Source organism: Hevea brasiliensis, chromosome 6 (assembly GCF_030052815.1).
Source record: "Hevea brasiliensis isolate MT/VB/25A 57/8 chromosome 6, ASM3005281v1, whole genome shotgun sequence".
Taxonomy (NCBI): Eukaryota; Viridiplantae; Streptophyta; class Magnoliopsida; order Malpighiales; family Euphorbiaceae; genus Hevea; species Hevea brasiliensis.
The window spans coordinates 99,405,103-99,422,878 of NC_079498.1; the positions used below are offsets into that span (position 1 = coordinate 99,405,103).

Below are 17,776 nucleotides of genomic sequence, written 5' to 3' on the forward strand. Positions count from 1 at the left end.
CAATTAAAAAATTGAGAATAATTGAATAAGAAATTTATAAAATTTTGACAATTAAATAAATATTAATGAAATATATCTAATATTTTTAATTATTTAATCATAAAAATTATGATAAAAATATTTTAAAGAAAAATTAAAAAAATTAAATAAAAAATAAAAATAAATATTTATTATAAAAAATAATAATTATTATAATTATAAAATATGATAATTTTTATATAATAAGTATCATATAACGAAATTATGAGAAAATATATTTATATAATAAATTCTCTTCATATAATGTCACGCATCACGCGGCAATGATATGAAAATATCATACTAATATATATATATATATAAAAGATTTCTTTCAAGCAGCTTTATTGCAATTTTTTTTTACCATTAATAATTCAAATTTATTCTCCATTTTCATTGAGATTAGATATTTTCACATTCAAATATTATAGATTTTTTTGGTAATTAATTTGAAATGTGGAATACCAAAATTAATTACAATATTTTAAACCACCAATATTTACTCATATTTATAAATTATTACTTATTTTATTACACTTAGAATTTTTTTAATTATTCATATTTTAATTAATTTATAAATATAAATAAAATTCTGTCCGTAGAGCGGGCACTACTCTTAGAAAATAAATAAATAAATGGAAAGATTGACAGGATTGGGAGGGTGGAGAAAGAAAAGAATTAAATGCGCCAAGCATAAATAGTAAAGCGCAGAGCATCCAATTTTTCTCTTTCGTTTCAGACCATCGCTAGCGATGCAAGTGTGTGTCTATATATATATATATATATATATATATATATATATACAGTACAGCATTGCTTTACTGGAAAACAGGAAAGCTACACGTGCAAGATTTTATATATATATATATAGAGGGAGAGCTATTTTAAAAAGCCTCCAAGAGTGAGAAGTCTGCTTCTTGATGTGCGTTTCTTGTAACTGAAGTTCGTCTTTGCCTCTTTCATAGCCATTCAAATCGTTTCTTTCTTATTTTCGTTTCTGGGTTTCATTTCTTTTTCTTTCTCTTATCTGCAATTTGGGACTTCAGCTTATGAATATTTGTGTTTTGAATTAACGGTAATCGTTGTCATAGCCTTCGTTGAATTTTTTTTTTTTTTCTTTTGCATAGCAGAGAAGGAGAAACCAATGGCGGGTTCGACGTCTGTGCAGCCTCAGTTCATTGTCAGCACTGGGAATCGGAGCTTTTCCAATGCACCCCTCATTGACAATTCAGATACTGATCAAATTGTCGTTCCCGACGTAACTTCTTCAACTTAATTTCTATTTGTTAATTTCACTTCATCTTTCTGGGTATGTTTACTTGATAATACTGTGGTTATTTTTTGTTTGGATGACCTCTATTTGTTTGAATTAAGGCCTTGGTCTATTTTGTGTGCATGTTATGCATCTGTTTGTTTTTGGTCATAGAGAAAGAGTCCAATGGTGTTTATTAGGTTCCGTAATTGATAAGTTTAAGCGATTATTATTATTATTATTTTTTTTAAATTGTTATTTAATTGGATAAGGCAGCTTTGGATTGATCTGCTTTCAGTAAGAATCAAAAACAGTTTTGGCTTCTTTTGCCAATTAAATAAGATGAGATTTTCCCTGTTTGGTTCAACCATTATCTGTTGATTACCTGATTTCAACTCACTGACAAAGTCATTTTTGACGTCTTCCATTTATATGTCCCTCGTCATATTTGACTTGATCAAGAGAGAGAGAAATTAGATATAATGTTGATATGTTCAACTTAATACTTATGGTAATCTAATGGTAAAATTTTGGGAGATGAGTTTATTGATAAAATATGTATTTTATCCAAAAGTGTTCAATTCAAGTGCGTTCATGCTATTCATCATTTTCTTTTAATTAATTTTGTTTCTTATTTCTTATTTATGAGTTGTTGTCTTTTGAACAGACTGAGATCAGTAAGACAGAGTGACATAAATGAGCACTGGATTACTCTGTTTTTAGATATTATGATTTGAAAGTCAAAACATCTCATGCTTCTTAATTTCAGGAAATTCAAATCAAATAAAAAATTGTATGTTCATAATTATAGTTGTATTATATATGGAGGTAAGTTTGATGAGGATTCAATCCTCCTACAAGTCTTTCTAAAACTACAGGCTTGCCACTGTAATACACCTGAAAGCTACCATGTGGTCCCTCAAACATTATAGTATAGATTTTCCTGTACAAATGCATTGACTCCTTTATACTGAAATGAGTCTCAGAAAAAGCCTGCAGATTGACAGCGTATACTCATTAATAATTAGTGAATATATTTTGATATAAAGAAGATTGAAGTTGATGGTGTGATGTAATTTTTAGCCATGAGTAAGCATCTGCTTTGCAAACAATAATTAGAATGGTTTAGCAGTAATGGGAGGCTTTTGTATGGCATGACTAAAGCTTTTGAAAAATTAATGGACTGGTTGATTGGAGAATTTCTTGGGAAAAAAAAAGCTTATGAGGATCAAAAAAAAAATAATGATGTTCAGTCCTAATAAGAATCTTTTTTCTTCTAATACCAGACCAGTATAGAAAACTTATGAACAACGGATATCTTTTTTTTATTTTTAATATACTATGATGCTGTAACTTTTATTGAAAAATACAACTGTTCAGTGAAAAGTGAAATACGAAAGAGGGTAAAGAATTTTTGCAGATAAGATACAAAATAGGTATATTCATGTAGGCATGTATGTATTTGTAAGTCAGGCAGGAGTAATTTTTAATTTTCTCTCACATAAATATAGTGATTTTTTTTAAGTTTTTGAAGTAGAAAATAACATTTAAATCCCTCTACCCACCCTACAAAAAGAAAAAAATAAAAGAAAAGAAAAATGCCAACAGAGAAGAGTAATTTGCTGATCTTAAGGGTGATAAATAATGGAATATTTTATAGGTGTTCCTTTAATTTGGCTCATCTTATATGGGAGACCTAGCTTGATTGATCATCGATCAATATATTAATTGTCTTCACTTTATAACATCAATGTGTTGTATAATTTATTGACCTTTCAGATAGAAAACTCTCATCACTTTCCCTGAATATTGGCATTCTTTTGTAAATACTGTTTGTATTTTTGGTCCCAATGGATCTCAGCTTTGAAGTCTCTTATTGATTTTGTGATCGTTTTTTGGCATTTTTTTATGCGAAATTTGCATTTTTAGATTGTGACTTTGCTCCTTTTTGCGTTATCTCTGCATAGAATTGATTTTGAGTGAGAACATAGTTCATGGAATCCCATTTTCATTTTGTTTATGCAGAAGAAAAGCTGGAAAAACCTTTTTGCATATATGGGTCCAGGGTTCCTTGTTTCTATTGCATATATCGACCCTGGAAATTGTGAGCCCGAAATTTCTAAGTTTGTTTGTGCTGCCACATGTTAACATATCCACTAATAATTATATGCACTGAATATTCTGTGTTAACCTGCAGTTGAAACTGACCTGCAGTCAGGAGCGGAATACAAGTATGAGGTACGTTCATTTTCTTCTCAATGCAGCGGTGTTTTCTTCCTCCCCTTTTCTCAGTTTTCTATATTGGAGTGGATTTTTGAATCTGATCAGGGTCATCATGCATTGGCATATCATATTACCGTGGAAAATTGCCAACAATGCAAAATTTTGAACTCTGTGGTTCAATTTGCCCTTTTTTTTTATGTCCAACAATGAACATGGTACTCATTTATTTAAAAAGTTTCCTAGAACCTTCTTTACCAGCCAATTAAAAGCAACAGAATCAAAGATTATATTGTTTCGCCTAGTCTTAGTACATCAAATGGGCTCCTAGATAGGCTACCCTGGAGTTTCTAGAGCCATTTTGCCCTTCATTAAAAAAAAGAGGGGCCTGTGGAAAGTAATACTAGTTCCCTTCATGCAGATGATAATATTTTTTTTTTAATTTAATTTTATTTTATTTTATATTATCTTACTTTAATTCAACATGCAGCATTACTTTCCTGAAGGATTTGTATATATATATATATATATAATTTTTTTTTTTTTTAACAGTTACTTTGGATCATATTAGTGGCCTCATGTGCTGCTCTTATCATACAATCTCTAGCAGCCAATTTGGGGGTTGTCACTGGTATGCAGCATCAAAATCTGCAACTCTAGTACATATTTTCTCCTATCATACAAGTATTAATTGCCGGGTTTTTTTTTTTCAATTCTAATTTGTACTTGTAGGAAAGCATTTAGCAGAACACTGTAGGATTGAATATCCTAGGGTGCCAAACTTCATCCTTTGGATTCTTGCTGAAATTGCTATTGTTGCATGTGATATTCCTGAAGGTAATTTTTGTTAATTTTCTTAATTATTTTATTCATATACATTTATAATCAATATATTGCTATGAGCTTATAAATTTCATTTTAATATTTCAAATATAATATTTCCGCATGCATGTACTTTTGAGCATCTTTACATGTATAATCAAAATTTTAAGAGCATATAGTGATGCATTCTTTTATATAACATGTTTCCCGTCTGCTAATTTTTGTGATTTTTGTTCTTCACTGTTCTCTGAATGATGTTGCTTTCATTTTCAGTAATTGGTACAGCCTTTGCATTGAACATGCTCTTCAAAATTCCTGTGTGGATTGGTGTTCTTCTGACTGGGCTTAGTACGTTGGTTCTTCTAGCTCTCCAGCAGTATGGGGTACATTGTTTTCTTTTTATTCCATATATCTTGAACTATTAAAATTAAGAAAATATACTCTTGTCTCTCTCTCTTTTTATTAAAATTAAGAAAATATACTCTTGTCTCTCTTTCTCTCTCTCTTTTTATCATTTTTATTCAAAATACATGAGGCTTTGCCAAATATCCAATTATGATGCATACATGAGGCTTTGCCAAATATCCAATTATGATGCATCAAATCAGCTTAACCACTCATAATTTCTTCTTATAGGTCCGGAAGCTTGAATTCCTTATCGCTTTTCTTGTTTCTACAATCACTACATGCTTTTTTGTGGAGCTTGCCTATGCAAAACCCTCTGCTTCTGAAGTTCTCTATGGGCTTTTTGTTCCACAACTCAAGGGACATGGTGCTGCTGGCCTTGCAATTTCACTTCTTGGTGCCATGGTTATGCCGTAAGTGTTTTATTCAATTATGTCTTCCAACTATTAATAGTTCCTTCCATATAGAAAAAAAAAAAAAAAAAAAAAAAGAAAACACATTTTTATCTTCGTTGGCTTCATTGCCCTTATGCAGACACAATCTCTTCCTCCATTCAGCATTGGTGCTTTCTAGGAAAGTCCCACGATCCATTCCTGGTATCAAGGTAAAGATCTTGAGTAGATTAGTTTTAATCTTAATCATTTGCAGGCATGCTTCAGTGTACAAGTGTGTTTATCAGTTTATGTGTGCATGTGTGTGAGAGTGACCATTTTCATGCACCTCTTTTGGAAAATTATATGTGTATGCAATATATTTTGGCCTTTTCCATTGGTGGATGGGTTTCTTAGTGTGCTTATCTTTGTAGGCAACGATATTAAACAACATAATCACGTTTTGAACTTTACAGCTCTCAACCTTTTGGTTAGTAATTTTTCATCTTTCTTTAAGTATTAGTATGTACCTTTGCACATAGAGTTTCAAGACACTTAAATATGTATCTTTGAAAAGTAGCCCATAGCCTTGACATCAGGAAGGATTTTCCATCCAATAATAGTAAAAAAAATAATAAGAGTATATAATAGTTTGATGATTGTGCACCCCAAATATCTCTACCCTTCTCGAAAGATATGTTTTCATTGCTGTTGCTGTCCTAGCATATCTTGAAGGTTATCCAAAACAAAGTTAAATTTATAAAGAAACTGCTACATGTTAACAATTTGACACTCAATGGTTCTTATTAAAACATGACATTGACGATTTTTTGAACATAGAAATTGGCAGAACTAACAATATTGTTTGCAGGAGGCTTGTAGATTTTACTTGATAGAAAGTGCCTTTGCCCTCACACTGGCCTTTTTCATTAATGTATCCGTTATTTCTGTAAGTGGTGCTGTTTGCAATTCCTCAAATTTAAATCCAGAAGATCAGTCAAACTGCAAGGACCTGGACTTGAACAAGGCTTCTTTTTTGCTTAAAGTATGTGAACCGATTTTCCAAATATCTGATTACATTTCCTTATCTATACTTGCTTTGCACTAGATAATGCTAATCTTATATTGGATATTACAGTTTTGTTTTTTTCAGTTCCTTCTAAATTTACTATTTGATCTTGATCTGCTTCATGATGGTGATTTCTTTTTTCTTTTTTCTGATAGAATGTTTTGGGTAGATGGAGTTCAAAACTTTTTGCAGTTGCTTTGTTGGCATCAGGTCAGAGTTCTACCATAACAGGAACTTATGCAGGGCAGTATGTCATGCAGGTACTTGGTAATGACTTCATTAATTATTATTTCTTACAGTCCATGTATGTGAATCAGCTTGCTGTTAGTGCTGCCACTTTTACATTAAGTAATAAGGCTTTATGGTTGCATTCCTTATTTCTCTTGAAGAATTTAATATTTCTTGGTTCATCTTGTTATGTTGCAAGTATTAATGCACATAACACTTCCTTTTTATTTGTTAAGGCAAATGATCTTTTTAACAAATCGCTTTCTATATATATAAATATATAAAAGAAGGCAATTGGTTCAGATAAGTTGTATATAACTATGGTAGTCTCCTTGATTGCTAGAGCCTAGAGGTTGCTATGTTATGTTTTTTCACATAATATTCACTATATTTCTTTTTGCAGGGTTTCTTGGATCTACGATTGGCGCCATGGATACGGAACTTTCTAACTCGATGCTTGGCAATAGTCCCTAGTTTAATTGTTGCACTCATCAGTGGCTCTGCTGGGGCTGGAGAGCTAATTATTATTGCATCTGTATGAATTGCTTACCTCTAAAACTATTATACTTTTAGAAGAATGTGCATTTTTTTTCTTTAAATTTCAACCACGTTCTGATATTTATACAAGTAATATGCACAGGGAATGAACATTAATAAGGTGTGTGTGGCAATATATTTAACTGCTGCAGATTACATTGGTTATTGTCTGCTCTTGACTTGGTAAAAATGCAATGCCTGTGCTTATCAATGATGTTGTGGAATTCCTTTACTTTTGCAAGGTCATGAGATTCTATGATGATGTACTCACATACAGCTAGACTTCTGGCTGCATTATCCATTGTTGAAGAGATTTCTTCTTGTCTTTTACTTTCTGGAATGCTAGTAAACACTAAAGGGCATTGACTTTAGGCTTGTTAAACAGAAAGAATCTTAGTACTTTGCATTTTTTCACCAGAGGAAGTTCTTTCTTCATAAACTTAAATAATAAGAAGTTATCATTGCCTCAGTTACCTCATTGACCCTACCATGTTCCAAACCCCCACAACCCCCCCCCCCCCCCCCACCCCCGCCAATGAAAAAAAAAAGAAAAAAAAATCTGTAATTTGTCTTTAGAATGATTCTATTGTTATCTAGAACAAAGGGCTAAAATTCTCATTTGTCTCTTACCTTGCAGCAAGTTCACATTTGGTGTTGTTTTGCAGATGATTCTATCATTTGAGCTTCCTTTTGCTCTCATTCCGCTTCTCAAGTTCACTAGTTGCAAAGCCAAGATGGGGATACATGCCAACTCAACTGTGGTATAACGTTATTTTGATCTATGCTTCTTCAGTTATTCATTTATACAATTCATTTAACCATTAAATTTGGTGACTTTGATTTATCTTGAAAGTTTCTTGCCTGACTACTTGGAGGATCCTTGGATCCCGTGAGAAATCCTGTGAAGAACACTAATCAAGTATTTGACATTTCCATCAAGACAGACGGTGTTAAGATGCCTGGCTTGAAATATGTTGTGTTTGTTTGGAACCTTTTTATCAAGGATTTTGCTGTTTCCTTTTTTCTTTTTTGTCTTTACCTTCTTTCCCTTGCTGTCATTTCCTGATTTTTCTTTTCATTTGACATGTTGGACTTGTCAGAATGTCAGTCCAGTATTTTTCAACAGTGACAAATGCATACAAAGATCTTTTTACAGAGCTTCAATTATCAAAATTGGATAGATTTCTGTTAAATGTTTTTTTTAAGCATTCTGGAGATTATTACTGCAACATAAATCATTATCTTTCAACTGTTATTTGTGCTTCTTTACTTTTCTAATCACTGTTTTATCATTTATCTTCTTTTGCAGATTTCAGCTGTCACTTGGATCATTGGTTCCCTGATCATGTCAATAAACATATACTACCTTTCAACTGGCTTAATCAACATTCTTCTTCATGGCCATTTAAAAGTGGTAGCCATTGTTTTTCTTGGAATATTCGGATTTTTGGCTTTCGCATTGTATTTGGCTGCAATTGCATATTTGGTGTTTCGTAAAAACAAGGTAGGTACTCATCTTTTGGCACTAACTGCACCTGAAAGTCAACAGATGGCTAACGAGTCTCGTGATACATCAATGCATAATCTCCCTAGAGAAGACATAGTAAACATGCAGTTACCTCAAAGAAGGTCTACAGAAGAAGTCGATTGATAAATGATAGGGTAAGAGTCTACAGAAGATGTCCACTGATAAGTGGTAGTGTAATTGATATCCTAGGATGGCAGTCTGTGAATCTGCAGTGACAGAAATAACATTTGGAATAGAGTTTAATAAGTTCTGAAACAAAAGACTAAGGTTTTTCTAGTTTCCCTCTAATGAATTAGAAGTTGAAAGTGCTTTTAGACCTATAGATGGAAGCTTTGTTTATTTTCTCATTCATTTTTTCTCCATCCACAGGTTGGCTTTATCTGATGCTTTTGTGAAGCAGTACACTTTCAGATCATCATATTCATATTATTAGAAAGTGGCATTGGGCACATACAATCCATTTATGGTGTGGCAATAGCTGAAATATTTTAACTCTGTAGATGTTTCCTCAAGATTCATAACAATCTTAACAAGAATTCCAATTAACCATTTTTAGATTCACAAAGCTGCTTTTAAATCTCTGAAATTCATCTATCAATTTTGTTTCCATGTGCAAAACCATCAAGATTTCTTTCAAATTAAATTCACTACAATCTGTCATCAATATATAGAGTAAGTGTTTACGAAAATAATTTAACTTATGTTTTGTATTTCGTAATGCAATTAGATTTTCTAGCTTAAGTTTCCTAAAACACTAAAATGTACATTTATTATTTAAACTATTTCGTCCTTCCATTTTAATACGTTACTTATTGCGTTGGCACGTTCGCACCTTATTTGTACTGCTTGTAAAAAATGTTTTATATATAATTTTTTTATTAATTTTAGTATATAATATAATATTATTATAATTTATTAATTTTCAATAACTAATTAAATTTATTCTTTTAAAATATCAAATTATCATGACTATATTTTATTTCTAATTAAAATTAATTTATATTTTTTTATATGTTTATTTTCTTAGTCTTAACTTAAAAAAACTTTACTTAACTAAGCTTTTATCTCAAAAATTTGAGGCCGGCTATATGGATTCTCTTTTCCCATTCTAAACGTTTTTTGGTTAAATTCTCGAAAATGTGTAATGCTTCTAGGTCATGTTGTACTATTCTTCTCCAAGTCAGTTTAAGTCTACCCCTTCTTTTCTTTCTATCATCTAAACTAATGTGCTCTACTTGTCTAACTGGAGCCTCCGTATGTCTACGTTTCACATGACCAAACCACATCAATCTTCCTTCTCTCAACTTATTCTCAATTGACATCACTTCTACCTTTTCTCTAATACTCTCATTATGGACTTTATCTAGTATAATATGACCACTCATTCACTTTAACATTTTCATCTCCGTAACTTTTATCTTAGGCACATATGACTTCTTCAGTGCTCAACACTCACCACCATATAACATTGCCGGTCGTATGGCTGTACGGTAAAATTTTCTTTTCAACTTATTGGGAATTTTGCGATTACATAAAACTACCGTGGTACTTCTCCACTTTAACCATCCGGCTTTAATCCTATAACTAACATTCTCTTCACATCCTCCATCTACTTGAAGGATTGAGCAGAGATATTTAAAGTGATTACTTTGGGGCAGTACCAATCCATCCAAACTAACTCCTTCCCTATTACCAGTTCGGTCTTCACTGAACTTGCAATGCATGTATTCTATTTTCGTTCTACTTAACTTAAAACCCTTTGACTCTAGAGTACTTCTCTAAAGCTCCAACTTTCTATTGACTCATTCTCGCGTCTCATCTATCAGAACTATATCATCTGCAAACATCATGCACTAAGGAATACTCTCTTGTATATGTTTCGTCAATTCATCTAAAACTAATGTAAAAGGGTAAGGGCTTACAGCTGAACCTTGGTGTAATCCAATTGAGATAGGAAAATCTATTGTGTCCCCTCCTACTGTACGCACAATAGTAGTTGCTCCTTCATACATATCTTTCAACACTTGTATGTACCTAATAGATACCCTTTTTTGTTCTAACACTTTTCATAAGACATCTCTTGAAACACTATCATAAGTCTTCTCCAAATCGATAAAAATCATATGTAGATCTTTCTTCGTATCTCTATATTTCTTCGTCAAGCTTCCTTTAAAGGATTTTTTTTTTGTTTATAGTATTCATATACTTAGTTTTTAAAGCATATACGTTGCACGTCCATCAAATTATTTATAATTATTTTTATTAATATAAATAAATAAAATATAATTAAAAATTTTAAATGTTTATAAAATTTATTTTTTTTAATTTCAACAATTAAATTAAATTTAATTTTATTCAACTAACCAAATAGTTCAATTATTTTTTATTTCTTTTTTCTTTTCTATCTGTTTTTTGTTGTTGCCATTTGTCATATGATCGGTTTCAATTCTGTTGTCACGAATCGATCATGATTCGACAAGAATTAAATCGGAATATAGGTCACCTATTGCTAATATGTTGGAGAACTCAATTAAATTCAATGAACTTATATGCTGGTTGGAAGCTCTAATTATATTAAATTCAATAATATTATTAAATACATAAAAATTATATTATGAGGTAAGTTGTTTTTAATAATTACAAGTAAATCATAAATACAACATTGATGTTGGTTAGGACTTAAACTTTCGTTCAATATTGTAAATAATTGAAAAGAATTAGTATATTTTTATTCGTTGATAAATTCACCTTTTTTTTTATATATTTATATAAATTATAGATATAAATTTATATAGTTTAGGGTTAAGCAATCCTCTTACACTATTATTAGTAATGAACTTATTATGTTGCTTTTATAAATAGCATTAACAATCTCTTATATATAGTATACTAATTATAATAAAATTCTAAAATTTTTATCTCTATACATTTTTTTAAAAAAAAAAAACATTTGATTGATGAAAATTATTACATATTTAGGATATATTTTTGCAAAGAGTTATATGTTAAAAATGATATTAAAATCTTAATATTAGTAGTCACCAGATAGTTTGTATCTACTGTATTTATAGGTAGGTTCTATTCGACATTAACTTTTAAGGTAGCATTTTTGTGTTTTAACACTATTCAAAATACTATTTATATCGTTCAGTGACACAGCATTTATACTAATGTATAGAAGTTGAAAGAATAGTTTATGAAAAGTTACTCCCTCTAACTTTTAGAAGTTAAGAGAGTATTTTTATTAAGGTTAACAATATCATATCACTATTTTTATATTTAACAATTAATATAACAATTATTTTTACTAAACACTTTTATTTTAAATTATTATATAAATAATTACAATTAATATTTAATAGTTAATTATTAATAAAACAGTTTATAACCACAAACACAATTAACAATTAATATTGCAGAATAAAGCGGAAGGCAACTTCTATGCGGACTGATTAGCTCATGTGGGCCATTTCTTGCCTATTGGAAGTCAATGCTTTGAAGATCCTTAGGAATGGCAATGGGGTGCGTCAAGGGTGGGATTGCTCCTCTCGTCCCCACCCCACAGGACTTTAGGGTCAGGGGTGGGAATTGCTCTTCTCATTTCCACCCCATAGGAGTTCGGCGTCGGTGCAGGGCATTCTCACCGGAGTGCGAGGCAATTTTTTTATTTTTTTATTTTAATTTATTAATATATAATATAAATTTATTTATTGAAAAATAAAATATAACTAGAAATGCAAGTTTTTCACATTATTTTAATAATACATTTATATTTTTTGTTAAAATTATAATATTAAAATATATAAATATATAAAAATAAATTATTTTTTAATAAAAGTAATAATATATTATTATGCGGGGCGGGTTATGGGGTTTGTGGGTGGGGAGAAGGTCATCCTGTCTCCGTCCTACACAAATTAGGGTCAGGACGAGGTCGAAAAAAATTGATCAAGGTCGAATTCGGGACGAGATAGGTCGAATTCAGGAACTTTTGCCATCCCTAAAGATCCTTCCCAAGGCATTTGCACTCTTTTGCTTCATAATATATGTGGAGTGTCTCATCCTAATTTTAGTTCTTGTGCTCTTGTTTTTCCCTTTTTTCCTATATATATATATATATATATATATATATCTTAATTTTTAGTAAAATTATTATTTGTAAAATATTAACTATAATAAAATGATGTTAGAATTTTAATTTTTATAAAGCATTTTATTTTTAGTATAATTTAAGGAATAATACAGTCATGTAAAAGATAATAACATTAGAGATTGATTTAACAAAAGTTAACAAATAAGATGTCATAGATAATGATAGTGGTGATTTTTAATTATTTAATAAAATATAAGGGTCTCCTATGGTATTTGCCATTTTGCTTAGCCTGTCTTAATCCCATAATTGAAAGTTTATAATAACTTACTTAGTAGACATAAATTTTTTGACTCTCTAATAATAATAATAATAATAATAATAATAATAATAATAATAATAATAATGAGATTTAGCAGGATTTGTTATATTGCATATGATATGATATGGCAACACTAACTAATACCTACCATAAATATTTTATTTTATAATATTATAGAAAATGTTTGCTTTTGTGGGCTTCATAAAGCACCCAAATTTAAGAATTACGGAAATTTTAAAGTAAAATTAGAAATTTAATAATCAATATTTTACTATTTTATGAGAAACAGGGTCTTTATTCGGTCAATTTGATAACAAATTAAATTAAATCAAAAAAACTTAAAAATTGGATTGTTAAAAAAGTAAGGGTGTTTAATTTTGCCTTTTACTCTAATTTTAATCCATTATTACTTAAATATGAATAAAAAATAAAAATATCAAAATATCTGTAAACACTGAAAATATATATATTAGCTTATACTAATTAAATTACTAAGTAAATTTTATACTTTTCAATTTTTTCTAATTATATCTTTCATCACTGGATTTATTAATTATTTAACGGGTCTGTCATTAATGATCTGGTACCACTTCAAAATAATGGAAACCTAATGCAGTACAAACAAACATTTTTTCACTCAAGATAAGCATCTTACTTTATTAGGATTATTTCCTCTAAAATAAGGATCGTATATAAGGGGTTCAAGCTGAGAAATTATACACTATATCGGTTATTCTATGTAGGATAGTTTACATAGAATCGCATATCAACAGTAAATAAACATGTATACATGGTGGCCCCGTCTTGTGCAACATAACTATCACTGCGCTTTCTATCATCAACTATCCAGTAGACTTGGTAAAAAAGGGCCCTAACTTAGTCTCAAAAAATTGTAACCACCAAGTAGTTATTTTTTTTTTTTAATTTCAGTAACTGTAATTATATATATGTCAATTTTCTATTGCTCTGCCATTCCATGTAAGGTACTAACAAATATGACATAAGTGCTTCATGATATAATTTCTCAAGTCAGGTACATTATTCTTTCTAATCAATTCCATTATACTTTGCTTAGTAAGTTGTCCAAGTAAACTCTCCAAGTATTCTTTCTCTTGTCTTACAGGTAGGCTGTGAAGTTCCAGTTTGATTCTTTGTAAAAACCAAAACTAAAACTGAACTTCCGTCCTTTCATTTTTTGGAACCAAAAGAGGAACGTGGTTTGGTTTTACTTTCGATTCTTGTTTTGATTCCAATTCAATTCAATTATCAATTCTTGCACTTAAAATTATAGTATTATTATATTTCTTTTAAAAGAACTAAATTAATTATATATTTCTAACATCAAAATGTCAATAAAAATAATAGCAATAATGTTAAAGTAACAATACTAAAATCAAAATAAAATATTAATAAAGTAACATAAACATAATAACTTACTCAAGAAAAATACTAAAATTAAACTAATAATTCTTACATAAAAATACAAGATAATACTAAATATCCATAATATTGGCATTGAATGGAGATAGCTAAGTGGGCCAGCATTCTAGCCAGGTCTCTTTGACCCATGACACTTAGGCTATCACGCTATAAGAGGTTAGAATTGTGCCTCTGCTAAAAGTTTAAGTTTTTTGCATGGTGGTAAGTGCTCGATCCTACAATTGGTATTATAGCCAATGTAATGGGTTTGAATCCCTGGCAAGTGATGGGGGTGAATTGTTGGCATTGAGTGAGGATAGCTCAATAGGCTAGCATCCTACCCAGATCCCTTTCACCTATGACATTTGGGCTACTATGTTATAAGGGATTAAAGTTGCACCTCTGCCAAAAATTTAAACTTTTGATATAGTGGTAAACGCTCGATCCTACACATAATAGATCATATAATATTTCCATCAAATTATGAAATAACAGTAAATTAACGAGTATAATATGAGTTAGGATTAATATAACCTGAACTAAGAGTACAAAACTACGTAATTTTTTACTTTAGAGAAATTTTTAATTATATTTTCACTCAATTGTTCAAAGTTAAAATTTTGTTGGATAATATACAATTTTTACTAATTTAAATTTTAATTTAGAATAATAAGTATTCAAGTAAATTTAATTTTAATGTAGTAAATGTTGTTTATAAAAATTTTGCAAATTATAATTAAAACCGTTTCAAATTGAAAATAAGATAACTAATATAATTTTTAATTTAGTGAATTCAATTATTAACGCTGACTCTTAAATATTATTTTGGATTATACTCTCTATTATGATCACATACCTCACAAAATATTTTATTTGGATCGTACTACTGACATTTTGAGTGGCTTATAATTCAATACTATGAAACAACGTATACATAAATTAAGTCACTTCATAATATATACTTTAATAAATATGTTCTACCATCTTATATATATTTTTCAATTATATAATTTTTAACAAGAAAGTATACTACATAATGAAAAAGTGATTTAATAAGATAATTAATGACTATAAAGTGATTTAATGTATTTATAATTAAAAATAATAAAAGTTAACATTGGGTTACATGTATCCTAATAATTAATAACAAATTAAGTTATATATATAACCATCTTAATTGCATATAATTTATATAATTTTATTAAAACTATGTAATATATCTAAAATATATAAAAAATACATATGTATAAAATCAGTTCTTTGGTTCGATTTAGTTTTGGTCCGGTTTCAGTTCGATTTTTGATGAAAAACCAGAACCGAACCAAAACAACAAAATACCTTTGTTTCGGTTCCTACAGTAGCGGTTCTTTTTTTGTTCTGGTTTGGTTTAGTTTGATTCTTAAGTTTGGTTTAGTTTGATTCTTTGGTTTTGTTTAGTTCGGTTAGGATTCCCAAGAAACCGTGTACAGTCCTGCTTATAGGTATAGATCCACAAGAAAAATCTACGAATAACGTCAGCGGCATTGTCAGATGCCACATCATGTTAATAGACCTAGTGAGATAGAGTATAATTAGGAAAATTAAAAAAAATATATAGAATTTAAATGGTAATTTAATTAGTATAGAATATAAAAAAAATTAAAGTACATAAAAAAAATTAAAGTACAATTTTTTTAATAATTTCCCTTTTAAAATTTAAGGTGTTAAGTTTTTTTCTTTTTAAGTATAGATCCACAAAAAAAAACACGAATAGCATTAGTGTTGTCAAATGCCACATTCCGCCAATAGGCGTAGTGAGATAGAGTATAATTAGAAAAATGAAGAAGTATAGAATTGATGTCCCAAATATGTCCAAGAGAAGAGGGAGGGGGGTGTGAATTGGACTAAAAATAATTTTTTAGTTCTTGCTCAAAACTTTCTTGAAAAATTGTGGCTTGGTTCGCCTAAATTTTATAATGCAAAGTGTGTGTGTGCAAATAACCAAACAAAAAATTGATACAAATTGAAATTAAGTAAGTTCATAATACAGTTATGACAGAATATATCAGTATTCAGTAAATGGAGTAGTAAACATGTAACACCCCCATACTAAGTAGTCTATACATTCTACTGTTCTGGTGACTAGTGTCTGTCTGGACAGTCAGGATGTGTAGAACCATATTTATGTCACCTAGAAAAGCTATAAATAAAAATTAATAGAAATTATATGAATGTGAGATACAAATAAGAAAACTAAAGTATAATCAGTTAAATGAGCCGAGGTCCCAGCGATGGGTGACCGAACTGGGAAGTGACTGCGAGCTTAGTTGCTACCCTAATTTCGTATGGGACCCTATGACACCCTAGGCCTAGGGAAAATTGCGAAGCTAATGGTAATGTAAAAACCACAAAAAAAAGAGAGAAAAAGCTCAAATAATTGAATTAGAGTTCAGGAAGTAACTCAGTGTTACTAGAAAAATTGATCAGACCGATAAGGGGCAATATGGTCAATTCACCGTTAGAGGTGACTCTTGGCCTAAATTTCCATTAAAATGTAGGAAATTAAAATTATGAAAAATAGATTAAAAGTGAAGAGGTGAATGGAAGAAAGAAAAAAGGAAAAGAAAAATTCAAAAATTAACGTGATTATGATATCACCCATATGCAAGCATGACTTAATTAAAAAAATTATATTTTTAATTTATAAAAATTAAGGGATAAATATCATAACAATAAGACAAAAAAAAATTAAAAACACAAATTGGGTCTTCTTCTTTAAGCTAGCCGAATTCTCTCTCTCTCCCCCTTACAAATCCTCCATTAATGGCTATTTCAAGCTTCCTAAACTCAAATTTCACTTCATAAATTTTATAGTTTTCAACAAAAACTTGCTAATTACCCTTGGTTAGGAAGATTGAGAGGAAGAATTTCAAAGAATAGTGAAAGATTTGAAGAGTTGAAAGGAGCTAATAGAGGTAAGTCTCTTTCTCCTAAGTTAAATTGATTATTACTTATGGAAATGATGTGAGCAAGTAGAAATTAACTTAAAAATTGAAAAATTATGCATGTTGGGAAGAGATGAAATTTCAGCCAGCCATAAAATTTTAGGGTTTTGAAGTGTTTCAATCTAATTAAACATGAATTTGAACTTGTTGGGAGTAGTAGACATGATTGAGATGGTTAGTATGCATGATTAGTGACAATTGGAAAAATTAGGGTTTATGGTGATTAGGGTTTTGGGAGAAATTGGCGATTTTTTAGAATTATTGACCAATTGATGTTGTAATGCTCAATTATGGTAAATTGGTGTACTTATAAGTGTAAATTGGTGAATGGAGTTGGAATAAATTGTGAATGTAGCATGGTTGAATTATGGACCAATGAGTCTAGCTAGTTTAAATGGCCATAAGTTGAAGTGCGTTGCTGCAATTGGTGTGAGGCTAATTGGAGATGAAATTAGGGTCATAATGATACATTTTTTATGTGGGAACCTTGCTCAAAAACTGACCATAAGTT

At 29.9% G+C, this 17,776-nt stretch overlaps 1 protein-coding gene across 6 annotated transcripts; it reads left to right on the forward strand.

Moving 5' to 3' along the window:
- Positions 1-830: 830 nt before the first annotated feature.
- LOC110661096 (metal transporter Nramp1) lies at positions 831-9,015 on the forward strand. 6 transcript variants are annotated; one of them, XR_009149531.1, is made up of 15 exons: positions 917-960; positions 1,146-1,276; positions 3,296-3,374; positions 3,468-3,508; positions 4,043-4,121; positions 4,223-4,327; positions 4,586-4,695; positions 4,949-5,130; positions 5,252-5,321; positions 5,960-6,133; positions 6,313-6,417; positions 6,789-6,920; positions 7,588-7,683; positions 8,232-8,717; positions 8,820-9,015. XR_009149531.1 is itself a non-coding variant. In XM_058148739.1 (15 exons), the coding sequence occupies exons 2-14, from the start codon at positions 1,163-1,165 to the stop codon at positions 8,571-8,573; spliced, it is 1,629 nt and encodes a 542-aa protein (XP_058004722.1). In that variant the 5' UTR covers positions 917-960; positions 1,146-1,162; the 3' UTR covers positions 8,574-8,584; positions 8,820-9,015. The 6 variants fall into 6 exon arrangements, 5 of the variants coding, with proteins under 5 accessions (XP_021675319.2, XP_021675323.2, XP_058004722.1 ...); XM_058148739.1 differs by having other exon boundaries at positions 8,232-8,584; XM_058148741.1 differs by having other exon boundaries at positions 8,232-8,426.
- The last annotated feature ends 8,761 nt before the right edge of the window (positions 9,016-17,776 follow it).